The sequence below is a fragment of the Rhea pennata genome, chromosome 4 (genome assembly GCF_028389875.1).
Source record: "Rhea pennata isolate bPtePen1 chromosome 4, bPtePen1.pri, whole genome shotgun sequence".
NCBI classification, from domain to species: domain Eukaryota; kingdom Metazoa; phylum Chordata; class Aves; order Rheiformes; family Rheidae; genus Rhea; species Rhea pennata.
Genome location: NC_084666.1, coordinates 41,367,700 through 41,381,721, shown reverse-complemented (window position 1 = coordinate 41,381,721; position 14,022 = coordinate 41,367,700). Strand labels below are relative to the sequence as shown.

Here is a 14,022-nt window from a genome sequence, read left to right as displayed (position 1 = left end):
TTTTATATTATTTAAAATACCAAACAAAAATATTGTCCTGTCAAGGGTAGATATTTGAAATTTTATTCCCTCACTGATTTATGTTTTCATCTCAAGCACTGACATTCTCAGACCTCAAAGCATGTAATCCTAACCATACCCTAAATGTAATACTTGTCTGAACCACTTAATGTTAAATTTATGATTCTTTGAAAGGTGTTTCAAAATTTATAAGCTTTCTTTATTTTTTCCAAATATGTATGTTATTCATCTTTTTTACGTATAACAGAAGGTGAGTTTTGTTTTGTTGGGACTACTGGACAGTTAAGTCTATATCATTCAAACATACGAAAAGCCTATCAGAAGAACAATATAAGTTCTTAAACATATGAACAGAGACAGATGTCTTGATTCTGTTTCCAGAACTACTGCTGCTAACTAAATGAGCTTGGAAAAGTTGCTGTCCCTGAATTTGCTTCAGTTATCCCAGCCATGTAAGAGTGAAAATAATAGTAAATAGTAAAATAATAGTAACATCCTTTGAAATCTAATGATGAAAAGCTAAAGAAAAACATACGATTAAACTGATCAGGTGTGCCCATAATTATAATAAAATTAGCCAGGCATCTTAAATAAAATCCAGTTTTCTTGGACTCTGGATCACTCTGTTCCTCTTCAGCTATTGATTCATCAGGTGCCAGAAAAACTAGCAGCTCACTGGAAAAATGCCTTGAAGGTCAGTGCATGCTTGCTATTGAATCTATCAGTGTGAATGAGGACAGTGAATTTGCAAAAATCCTACTACACAGCCATCAACCTTAATTAGAGTTAGCTAGGAACTATTAATTTAAAAACTCTACATTAACTGCTGATGTGGTGATCTTTTACGCTATCAGTAGAAATATGTATATTCTTTTTTGGGTAGCTGAATAGTTTTTCAGAGGCAGTCTTTGGGCCACTTTTGGGCCACTGGAACACTGCCTTGCTCACTTAGAATTGGAGGAGAGGAGCTGGATTTAATCCGTACAGTGAGTTGATTTTGTATTGTTACTGATCTCTAGGAGATAAGGAGTCATTAGCTTTATTTGAACTGTTAAAAAAATTAAAAGATACAGTATTTGTGATGTTTTAAGATGCAGCCTTAAATAGATGTGTATGTTTTATTTAAAACTTAAACAGTAACAATCATAGGTATTCTTACCTTCAAAAGACTGTAACAATAATTGAAACCACCGGATCTGAATGATTAAAAGTGTTTTTCTATAATGAAGTACTTATTAGGTTCTCATTACCATTACACATGCAAACCACACAATTTCCATATGAATCCTTACAACATTCCTCACGAAGTTTGGGGTTTACTTGTAGAACACTAAAGCATGTGAAGTTACCAAAGCTGCCTACGATAGTAAAACACTTGATACCAACCTTTTCAAGTCTTAATTTATCTCCTTAACTATTGAACTGTACTTCTTCATATCATGTCCTTAGCAGCTGGCATTTTTTTTAAACAAGCAATATCAAACAGATAACCTTTTTTTCAACTGCACAAGATACCTTGCAAGACTCAAACGCTATAGTCAAAAAACAGATAACAAATTTGTTTTTAATGATTTCTTTGGTACCAGTTATGTTTAAAAATAAGTTAAAATATTTACGGGGGGAAGAATAAGGCATAAAAATAGAGGAGTTGCCATCTTTAGGTTAAAAAAAAAAAAAAAAAGAAAAAGCTAGTTGATGCTAGAATCCTCTTTTTGAGCATACCTGGACCAGAGCAGAGAGACTTCTCCTAGTTGACTGGTAATACTTTTTCACGAGTTTTTAATGCTTTTTATCCCTATAATAATGAATAATAACAGACGGGAAAGGCAAGCAAACTGTTCTATATTCCAACAATCACCTGGAGAAAATCTGAAAATTTTCAAACTCATGGACCCACTCTTGCATATACACCCACAATTTTTATTTAAATGAATCCATAGAGTACCAAGTACTCTTGGCAAATATTCTTGATAGCTTTCTCCTAGAAAAGAATACAACCAATCTTACCTAAATCTTACCTATGATCACATGAAAATGTGGTTCTGTACGAATTAGTTTTCATCTAGTTCAAGGATGAATCAGAAATGCTGAATTTTTGGACTCACCTGTGACAGCAGATATGCTGTAATGGCCAACTTAGTTATTGTTCCCTGCAGTCTGCTTGATTTAACCCTCAGAAGTAGTATCCCTCAAAATGTTGTAGCAGCAACAGCAAAATGTTGTAATGAACGTGTGTTCTGATGTGCCACCTTCTGAACTTCTGATATGCTGATGTGTCTTCTTCTGAGTTACTGCAGCTTATATCTCAGAAGATACTTCATAACCTACCAGTGATAAAACTTCATCACTTGTAATCTGTCCAGTTATCTGTCCTATAGTATATTAATACACTATTGGACAGATACACCATTCAGCAGTCCCTGCTTATGACTGGTAAACTCTGCAGAAAAAAAAAAAAAGTGGACAGCTAGGCAGATACAATTTTAGCCTTCCCACTTTAATATATGGGAAGCCAATCAGTCCCATACTCCACCCTCTTAATGTCAGTTCAGTACATTCATTATGGTAGCCACTGTGCTTGTTCATTTTGTCAAATGTAAAGTAGAAAACATTAGAAGGAGAAATAGATTGAAAAGAAGACCATGAATTGGCTGGATGATTCAGACATACATACAAGTTTTAAGATTCCTTTTAACAATTAGCCTTCAGGGATTTCTCATAGCAGAAACAATTAGGAAATATTAATAATGACAACTTAGAGTTGTCTTTTCTTATTTTTTCAGTACTTCACTTTTCCTAGTTCTGATTGCAGGGTAATTTTTAATTAGTATCCATTTGTATTATTAATCCATTATCCCACAGGCATGTTGTCAGAAGTGAAATGTCTTAATGAATTAATTTGTATTCCATGTCTGATTTAGTGGTTGTCAAATGCATCTAATGTGCATCCAGTGAAAATTACATATTGCTTCTTCATCATAAATTTATTTTTTTAATGTACATGTCTCCTCCCTCCTTGCTGCTCCAGCTACTAGTTTAATTATACTCCGATATGTATTCAAAGCTGAAGTATAGGCCTGTAAAGATGCACCTTAGAGTTTATATGATGGGAACTGTTCCTAGGATTCCTTTAAATTCAGACCAGGCGCTCAGTGGTGAACCAAAAAAAAAACAGCATACAAGTATCCTCTTAATCAGAAACAGAATCAGAAATCAGAAAAACGCTTTTAGCATTCTTAATGTTTTGAAGGATTCTAATGGGTAAGAGGAGAGTGGGCGAGGAAATGCTCATCCTTTAGACAACTATAGGAAAGTTGAGTACTGAAGCACATGCATGGGTGAGGGGAGATGCTTTTTATTAATTTGTCAAAAGTAATGAATTCAATTTAAATATAATGCATAAATTGAAGCACATAACCTTCCAGTAATATTTTTAGGTACTGGGAACAATATGGATAATTTTTTAAAAAAAATCACATAGTGAACAATGAGAAAAAGCACAAGAAATCTCCTGTGCTCTATGTCATTTGATTTTCAAATATACTTAGTTCCCACAGAGTCACATAGGGAATATGTCAAGAGAAGTTACAGATGCTGTGCCCTGATACTCTGGTTTAAAGCCTTGAATAGATAGTGTTTGCTCTTAACAAACCCCTGAATTGTACTTTGTATTCTAATGAACCAAAACCTAGAAAGGCTACATGGTTTATTTGCTTGTGTGTCTGCTGTCATTTCACTCATGTTATTAGAAAGAATAGGCACTACTATTGCTACTATTCCTACAATTAAAGAAGAGATTTTTGTTGCTTAATTTTAGCCAGAAGTGTAACTGTTGAAATAATCCTGACTATTCTTTTCTTTTTTATTGTCATCCTGCCCCCTTTTTTTTAAGGATTTGATAACAGACCTAAAAGAGAATCTCTCTCATCACTTCAAAGAAGTCATGGTTGGCCTGATGTATGCACCTGCTTTCTATGATGCTCATGAGCTCTGGCATGCCTTGAAGGTACCTGTCTAATTCCAAATTACTTAAGAGTGACTGACATATTACCTAACATACATTAAATGGAGTTTTTTGACATTGAAGTGGTTGATATACTGCTGTAAATGTATTTCATGTATACCAGGATATAACAAATACAGACCTATTTGAGGTTTATTCATTAGTATGTTAAAAACAGTATAGGTAATATCTCGATCATGTAAAAAATACAGGTGATTTTGCACCTTTAGTAAACTGAGTATCTGAAGAAAAATTTACACAGGGAAGTACAAGGCCCTGATCCTGCAAGCCTTTTTGCATAGTTACTAACAAAGTTCATTTGAACAGCTACGTTAAATAATGGCGAGGAAATCACCTGTGAGCATAAACAGTGTTTTACTGTGATCCTTTTCTGTGAGACCACTTAGGGAAAAACAAGCTGAGCAGTGTTTCTTTATACTGCTCCTGCCTCCTCTCCAGGAATTGCAAACTTCTGGCTTGGTTTTAGAGACTATGACTTCTATTCCACACAATTACTCAGTCTTCTGCCTAGAGGTTCCTTTCTTTCATGTGGGTGGGTCATTAGGAGATGATGAGGGAGCAGCAACTCGCATTTTTTCATACTTCCTGGCCCTATACTCTATGGCTTTGCCTCTGAAGGCACTGATACTTCTTCAGAAGAACATGTCCTTGCATAAACATTAAAAATTACTCTGTGACAAAGCAGTGATCATTCCAGTTAAACCAAACTGATTTCTCAATTTCAAGAAAAAAAAATTCTTCTCTGGATCCGAGCCTGCAGTGTTTAAGCAGCTAAAGTTTTGAAACAAACACAAGTAAATACTTTTTAAAATGTCATGTAATTAAATGTTGAAATTCATTCCCATGGTATGCATTGTTCCAGCAGTGGGACATTGTGAAGGCCAAAGGCATAAATCAGTTTGTAAAGAACTTTAGCAAATTCGTAGAAAACAGGTTCACTGTTATCAAAAATAATAATCCTTCACAAATTTCTTCTCAGGAAATACTTGAATTGCTGATTCCTGCTTTTTCATGTCTTTTAGATACTGAAACTGATGCAGCTTTTTCTAGAATTACTGATATATTTTTAAATTATAGTCAACAATAAAAAGATAGTGAAATGTCATTACTAGGATCAGAAGTATGACTTTCATTAACATTACCGATTGGATTGGCAAAATCATATTTTTTCTGCATGTGGCTCAAATTCAAACTTTCTTAGGGTATTCTATTTTGATTTATGTTCATATGGCTAAAGTGAAGAGCATGTATCAGGACTTACAAGCTTGAGCTCAATGCCACATTCTCCCATTACCCAAAAGTAGAGTACTCATCAAGAATATACATGTACATATCAAAAGCAGCATATCTTATCTCAACTCATAATATGAATTCAAATCCTGTTTCTGTCAACATTAGACTTACTTCATTCCCCCCTTACTAATGTGCACACTGAAATTCAGATTAAGCAAAAGTTTAGTTGCAATATAGGGTTCTAAAGCTAATTTAAAAAAGTATACCATACATAGAATCTCCAATGGAGACTGGTATTCTTTTGTTACTTCTGATAAATAACACTGTGTTCTTCTGAAAGTCATGATTTCTACTAGTAACATCTTTACTTATTTACTTTTTTTATGCAGGGAGTAGACATGGAAGAAAAATGTCTAATTGATATATTGTCCTCAAGGTCGAATATGGAGATCTTCCAGATTAAAGAAGCCTACTTAATGCGTAGTTTCATTTATTTATTTATTTTTACAACTGTACAGTAACAGTTATATATTACTTGTGCTGTGGCTGTATTAGCATGAGTGAAAAGAGGGGGCTACAAAAGAGGACTTCTCAAAACTAACTCTTTCCTCCCTGACTCCTTCAATATATAGAAGGCTGAACCAAAATTTGAAGTTTGAAAAATACGTAATATTATCTATTATAATCTAAAGAAGTAGTGCAGCCTGTGATGTTTGAAATACCTGGAAGCCACGTGTTGGGATTTTCAAAATTTTTTCTGCATTTTTTTTTGCAAGAAAAGCACATAGGCCATTTTTCAAGCAAGTGCTTAATGCAAGTTGGACACTCAACTCACCTAGCTTGATGAGGCATTTCTGAGCACTCGGTGCCAGAGAGCAGCAGGGCTGCTCTGCAAAAGCAAGGGGAGCTGGCGGGGGCGCAGGGAAGGCAGGGCTGCAAGGCAGGATCCCAACATGGCTGCAGCCCCATAGGACCCAAACGGGGCACCCAGTTCGGGACTGGCTGCAGTGGCTGGGATATGATCCGCATGATTAGGTCCATGCAGAACCTACACAGGTTACTGCAGAATAATGACATCAGAAAATGGACAAATGTCAAAATAATGCAATTATTGCATCCCAATTGTTTTCTCTTTGTTAATGTTCATTCAGAGCATTTGTATATGGGTGATCAATTTTTGTTTTTACTTAGAATATAATAATGACCTTCAGCAAGATATTGATTCTGAGACTTCAGGTCACTTCCGAGATACACTTATGAACCTTGCTCAGGTACTGTGAAATAATATGACTTAAATTTCTAAGAAACTCAGAACAACTTTCGATATTGTTCAAGGAGTCTTAAGTTTTAGAGGTAAAGAAGAAAGGGAAAAAAGCAGAGGAAGATAATTCTTCTTATATGGATATTAACTAAAATATTATAATTCTCCGCCGTTTAAAAGAATAAGTATACATATTGTGGGATTATCCAGTGAAATTATGCCAAGAGTACTTGCTGTTAAATGTTACTGGAGGAAGTGGGTTTCTGAATCATGTAAAGCACTATTTAACTTATTTTATTGTTCACTTGTCTGCCGTTTGTCTCATGTACGTAACTTTATGCAGTCATTCCTGCATAATTTTCTTGAAGTAATTTATCTTTTTACTAGGAATTCTATTTTTTTCTTGTGAAATTCTTACAATTTAATTAAAATATAAATTAACATATTTACCAGGAAAGAGCTGTTATTCCCAGAGTTGATAGACAATACTTTTTTTTTTATCCTCACTTTCACTTTTATGGTAAAATGATTGTAAGTTCTAAAGCAATTGCATCAAACATCTATCGATTAGGTGCTGCTTGAGAATGATAGTTTTGCATTTGTGTCTTACAAGATGATTATAGTTAAAAAAACAACTGTAAAAGTTGGGTGCTTTTTATCTTTTTCTAACATACACATAGTTCAGATTATAGTATGTTTACTAAATCATATCAGCTTAATTTGTGTAGCTGAAAGGCTTTTAAATGTATGGCAAAACGAGAATTATTCTTCTGTGGTTTATGTATTGAATTTGCCAAATATTTCTCAGTCTTGAATCTTAATTTTAGATGATGGTTATATGCAGGCAGAATGACCCACTCAGGGGGGTGTTAGTAAAGTAAAAAAAAATTTAAAATGGGATTGAAAAGGGAATTGGCTTATATGACCAATTTATCCACTTCCTCTCATAAAACCCCTTGTCATTCCAGGATTGCTCTGTTTAGGGGAAATGAGGGTATAACATGACAACTTTGAGATATTTTTTACAGTTGCACATTCAACTGTTTAGTTCAATGATCCAAAGCAAAAATATGTGTGTGATATCTCATGAAATGAGAAATATCGTTATACAGAGAAAACTTCATCTTCTAAACTTGAAAAAAAAATGTATCTTTTTTTCCAGGGAACAAGAATGGAAGGATATGCAGATCCTTCTACAGCTGCTCAGGATGCAATGGTAAATGTAATCAGATGTCAGCTTCTCAAATATAAAAAATAAGAACAAATACAAATGCCGAGAAGTGATTTAGGACTTACAATCTTCTGCATTTTTTTTTTTTCCTTTTTCTGGTGTATTAGGTCCTGTGGGAAGCATGTCAGCAGAAAACAGGGGAACACAAAAACATGCTCCAAATGATCCTCTGCAACAGGAGTTACCAGCAGTTGTGGATGGGTAATCCAACAGTTCAGCTGTTTAAACATACAGTAGAGAGGAAGAATCTGACTTGCTAATGAAAACATGGTTTATGTACCAGCAAGCTAAGCATGCAAAATATTAGTCTGAAACTTTAAGTATCCAGGAACCTAAGTTTGAATTCTTTGAGCTCTCAACTCCCACTGATGTGAGGGGAGTTTGGAAGTAATACAAAATTGAACTCTGCCTGATGACTACAGACAGCTGTAGATAGAACAGATAGACACCACAATCCCTAATGAAAGAGAGAAGACCGTGACCAAAGACATGGGCTATGGCTGTACTGAGTTTACACACAATGCAAGCAACAGGATGAGGCAGATAGATATTTCTAAACTATTTTATTCATTTATCCTAAATTGCTCTTTACTATGGGTGAAAACTGCTTGGGAGAGGCAGTAGGTGCATATTCAGGAAATGTTAGTATGTTAAACACATTGCTGTGTGGATAGTTTTCCATGGACATTTCAGAGTAGTTTTTGATGGGAAGTTTTCTGAGGTCCCCATCTGCTCTCTCTTAATTAACACATACAAACACAGAAACGTAACCGGATTGTTTCAATTTAAAGCTATATAGTCAGACATAATTACAGATTGCAAAAAAAGTATGTCTTTCCTTCCGCTGTAGAACAGAAAATATCTCATACCTGTTTGCTGACAAGTTTGAGATGTCTTTTGCTCTGCAGTGAGAAAAAAAGTCTGTATGGTGACAAATTTATCATTCTGCAGCCAACTGTATCTCTTATACCGCTTTATGGCAGTACTTTAGAACTACTTTGCTGTCACAAATCAACAAATAATTACTCTATTGTGACTTCTGTGAGATTAGTAATGATGAGATTGACATAGCATGAGAGACCTGGTTATGCTCCTTCTTTCTACCAGAGATTACATACCTGTGGGTGTGGTACCTGGGGGATAGTAATGCAGTGAAACACTAAAAATATCCTCAATAGTTACAGTTCTGGAGGAGACGGGAGCCAGGGAGATTGGTGACTCTCACTGAACTAGAATAAAGAAAGGGTTTTTTTTCTTTCAAGTTTTTCAGGAGTTCCAAAATATCTCTGGGCAAGACATAGTAGATGCCATTAATGAATGTTATGATGGATACTTCCAAGAATTACTGGTTGCGATAGGTAACATAAAAATATTATTTTATACTAGCAGTAATCTTGTAATAAATATCTGGAGTAGTATCTATGATGCATTAAAAATGTATTTTTTTTCTGATATTTTTCTCCACTTTCCTATGTTATGTGGTTAAAAATTTGGGAGGTAATTAATGGGTGTAGAAAAGGGTATTTGTATAGAAATATTGTTCCATGTTTGTGTAAATCTGGAAACGTATATATGCAGCACTAAATCATGAGTGAAAAGGGCTAACATTGGTTATCTGATAACAGCCTTCCTATGTAATCGATGATAAGTGCATTAGTAACTGATCCCACATACATTTATATCATTGGCAAAATTTTCAGGACTTCAGTGGTACATAAAAAAGTTCTAAGCTTTATGTGCCTTGGTTTCCAATTTATAAAAACTGGTAATATTTCTTCAGAGATATCATGTGAGCGTATTCCTTAACATTGAACAAGCTCTTCTATGCAACATCTGTGACTACCCACAAAGTAGCTGACAAATACAGTCAACCATTTGTAGTTACTCTGCTTTTACCTAACAAATATAGTCATGTTTGTGAAAACTGGTAGCTTAACTTTAAGCTGAATCACAGGTGGTACTACCAGCTTTATATTTCAAAGAGCCCAAAGTCAGAAGTGTTTTTACAATAATCTTGTGTTTTCCTTTTGTAACTTCTTCCTCCTAGTTCTCTGTGTTCGGGACAAGCCATCCTATTTTGCTTATAGGCTTTACAGTGCAATCCATGTAAGTAGTCTTTCTTCTTCATATATCATAAAAAGTAGCTTTTCTATTTTTTGTTTATTTTTAAACAAATACATATGAATCAGTCCATTCCGTTTTTTAAGGTATTGTTTGTTTTAATGCGTTTGGTACCTAAATAAATGTAATAGTAGTAGTGTGTTTGCAACAGTTGGGATTTAACTGTGTAAAAGTTAAAAGTTTAAATATTTAGGTTTCTTTAGAAATACCTGTCTGGTAACTTTATCATTTTTTTTCTTAAATTTGAACTTTATTTTCTATGGATTGTATCTCCCCCTGCTGTGCAGAACTCAATGTGCACCTTACAACAGTTTATTTTTATTATGCAGTTTTGTCACTAGAGATTTAATAAGTATCATTATTAATTAAATGATAGATTAGTCTTATATGAAGACAAATTGTCAGATTTTCCTGGGGGCTCAATGTATGTATGTAAAGTCTTATATTTTGGTGCTTAACTGCTCACAGAGTAAACCAGATGAATGTCGAGAAGAAATGTGGGTAAATGCAAAGAATGCTACAGATACTTCCCACTATAGACATTTCCTTTTGTTTTTCATTCATTAGTGAAAATAATGAGACATTGTTATATAAAAAATGTAATCTTTTAAGCCTCAAGATAGAAGACAGACATAAAATCAACCATGGGTGAAATGAGAAGCACCATTTTAGGGCCAGAATGGCAAAGGTAGGGTTCAAGCCAGAATCATCCCATAAACGTAGTCAGCAACAACCAGCAACAGTGGCAACAAACAACCAAGGAAGACCCTCTTGGCAGACAGGAAAAGGCAGTGCTTTTTTTCTGAGTGGTCAAAACTGGATTCTGGCAGAACATGACATGGAAAAGCTTTGCCAAAACTACCACAAGAAATACCAGCTATTAGGAAAAGAGATGTTTCTCAAAGGTCCTGTATCAATTCCAGCTTTCATGTTAAAACCTCACTTTTAATTAAAAAAAAATCATATAGTTTTCTTCTGTATTACATTCTGATGTTATATGGGGTGCAGGAAAAAAAAAACTCTCAAAGGCTTCAGAGTGACCATTTGCATTTTACTTTAATTTTTTACTATTTTCACAAAATGTTTTAGTAAATGTAGATAGTCTTTCAATGGAAGACAGGAATTTTAAATTGTTTCTATTTTTGCAATCAAGTTTTGTACAGAGTATACAAATCTTTTTTTTTGTACTTCAATATAATACAATATAATGATGTCCACTCGGGATTTTAATGCTTGAAATCATAATCCACATGGCTTATAAGAGTCCATAATGGCTTGTAAAATAGATTTTAATCTAGCTATCAAACATATCAAATTATCTAAAATTATCTTTTTTAAAAATCTCTTACTACTTGCTTTTTGGAGATCTGCATTTCAGTATAACTGGCTAGTTGATGAAATCACTCATTTGGCTTTAAATAGTATGAATTTATAATCAGTCCCCCCCAAAATCTGTTTCGATCAATTCTTTTCCCCACTAGGTGTCACCACTCTCCATGCAGTAACAATACAAAAAGGGATTCATTTAGAAGCTTTAAATAAATAATAGTTGAATACAGACTATGTCAGTTCTAAGAAAATGGTTAAAAATCTCTCTGAATCCACACTGGGCAGCAGCCACTAGGAAACAGATTGTTGGCTTCAGTATAGCTGGAGTGGATACATTACTCACAAGAAAAGTCACAACAGCTAACTGGAAAACTGAATACCTATGACTATTGACAGGAGAACATCCATTTTTTCTTTTTAAAGTTTCAAAGCATGGGTTGGTTCACTGATGCATGGTGGATATCTGTTATTCAGTAGTATGAATTCTATTATCCAAGCATGTGAAAACTCTGTAGAATAATAGCTTTGAATCCTTAGATTCTTTTCAGATCCAGAATATCCTTATGGGTGGTCTCAATAATTGGCTGTTTAGTAAAAATTAATATAAGCATGTTTAGATAGATGAGCACAGACTGTCATACTGTCAAGTTTCTTCACAACTTTTTTTCTTTTTAGGATTTTGGGTTTCATAATAAAACAGTTATAAGGATTCTCATTGCTAGAAGTGAAATTGACTTGATGACCATAAGACAACGATACAAAGAGAGATATGGAAAAACACTTTTTCATGATATTAAAGTAAGTTTTTTCACACATTGGCGTATATTCAGCATAGATACCATATAGAGTGTGTAGACCCCTATCAGAAAAATACTTAAGGTTAATATCTATTCAGTCACTTGGTCAAAAAAAAAAAAAGAAGGAAAAATAGTAATGTATAGAATCCGTAACTTGTATCTTACTCTGTGCGGCAGGCTGACTTTGGTAAGTGAATTCTCAATTCACTCTAATCCCATGTGATTTTTCCCCTCCTCCATAGCATAAGGAGGAACATAAACAAGGCAGGACAGAGTATGCAGGGGAGTATTTTGCATGAGTAGTTTCTACAGTAATTGATACCATTATCTTTCACACAAGCTTGCAAGGTTAGTCTAGTATCACTTAAGTGTGAAACTGAGATCCTGTCAGTGGTCAGTTCTTAGGCTTATGTAGCAACCTTCAGAAAAACAATTTCTCTTGTATTCTTGCTGTGCGTCTTAAGTCAAAACTCTTGACACTGCTGAGTTGTATAACAGTTCTTGATAGGACACTCTGCAAATTTTTTATGTTGCCATATTCCAACTCTAAGACTTCCAGAAACAGCTAATGATTTTGGGGGATTGAACTTCAGAAGCATTCAACAGATTTTGTCCAACCTTTAAAAGCTAGATCATTTTTATTTAGGTGCCTGAGCAGCCAATAACTGAGATACATGAAATTGAATAGTCTTGGCCTAAAATCATTGTGAAAATACTATAGATATTTTACAAAATCTTACAACAGTACCCCAGTCCTTGTCATACATAAATGAGGAAAATGAGGAAAAATTACACTCTCAAAAAAATTTTTTTTTCTTGCAGCACTTTGCTTCCGGGCATTATGAGAGTGCCTTACTTGCCATCTGTGCTGGTGATGCTGAAGAATATTAAGCAAGATGATGATGAATTCTGAAGTCTGTGTCAATCCATTTTAAGTAGAAATTGAAGCTATCCACAATAATCTATTAACTGTTAGCTATCCCTATACTACCAGAAAAATTAGTCCTATACATTTCCTAATTTTAAATCTTTCTTGAAGCAGGAAAAAAAGGTACACGAACATTTCCTGTCAGAAACATGGTTTTATTCCTACTTCTGATCAAATCATATCTGTTTCTGTGGTTGATGTAAATTAGTAAAACAATTAGTAAAATAACTTTATCCAAATATGTTTATTATTGTCTTTTAACCTCCCATACATTAGATAGTAAAGATGACCTCTTGAAGAACCTATACACTTCTCCAACAGAGAGAAAACAGAATTTACTTCGTTTAATGTTAGTAGCATGATTTCTTCCTTAAATGACATTTTTGCTTTTTTCCCACTTCTCGTACCTCATCTTTTATGCTCTTGAACAGCATCATTTTAGTCTACCATCATAAGCATCTGCCCCTGTCCATTAACAGGTTTTGTATTCTTTTCCATTTAGCACACGTACCTAATGCATTTATCTTGTTCTGTTTTAAACTAAAGGAAAAATTAGAATCATGTATCACAAATCATTCTTGATTTAGTGTCATGCCCTGAAAATTACTTGAAGATAAAACATTATGTGGCTTAAAGAAATTAATTCAGCATTCTAAAAGATCAAACTTTAAAATACTATTGCATCTTCAAAATTTAAAACTTTTATTGAATACTGACATATAGAATGTCCAGATACCTCTAAGATGCCCCTGATTATAATTCATGAGTTAAAGTCTAACTAAGAATAGGTAACACTTTACCCTTAAATAATAATACTTCACAGAACAGTAGCAAAAATTGATTTTAACAACACATGCTTTAATTAAGTGTAGCTTCCTACTAATCAGCATGAGTAAAGGTGGCAGAACCTGATCAAGGCCTCCTCCCAAAAGAAGACACTCCACAATACATCTCTTAAATGTCCAGTGCGTGCAGCCTACGCATGCAGTTTCCCAGCCCGTTTGTATCTTCTGTCGGTCTCTTGTGTAACTAGGGTCACAAGTACTAATTTTTGCTTTAAAGCAACTACCCTCTGCT

The 14,022-nt window shown here is 34.3% G+C and overlaps 1 protein-coding gene across 3 annotated transcripts in view; it reads left to right on the top strand.

The window, feature by feature from the left end:
* ANXA10 (annexin A10) overlaps positions 1 to 13,457 on the top strand; it is a 28,339-nt gene extending 14,882 nt beyond the window's left edge. For all 3 annotated transcript variants that reach the window (XM_062574701.1, XM_062574700.1, XM_062574699.1), the window contains exons 4-12: positions 3,914 to 4,027; positions 5,668 to 5,758; positions 6,470 to 6,549; positions 7,702 to 7,755; positions 7,878 to 7,971; positions 9,033 to 9,128; positions 9,818 to 9,876; positions 11,896 to 12,018; positions 12,840 to 13,457. In XM_062574701.1, coding sequence (XP_062430685.1) covers positions 3,914 to 4,027; positions 5,668 to 5,758; positions 6,470 to 6,549; positions 7,702 to 7,755; positions 7,878 to 7,971; positions 9,033 to 9,128; positions 9,818 to 9,876; positions 11,896 to 12,018; positions 12,840 to 12,908 — 780 coding nt within the window. In that variant the 3' untranslated portion in view covers positions 12,909 to 13,457. The remainder of the gene's footprint in view (positions 1 to 3,913; positions 4,028 to 5,667; positions 5,759 to 6,469; positions 6,550 to 7,701; positions 7,756 to 7,877; positions 7,972 to 9,032; positions 9,129 to 9,817; positions 9,877 to 11,895; positions 12,019 to 12,839) is intronic.
* The last annotated feature ends 565 nt before the right edge of the window (positions 13,458 to 14,022 follow it).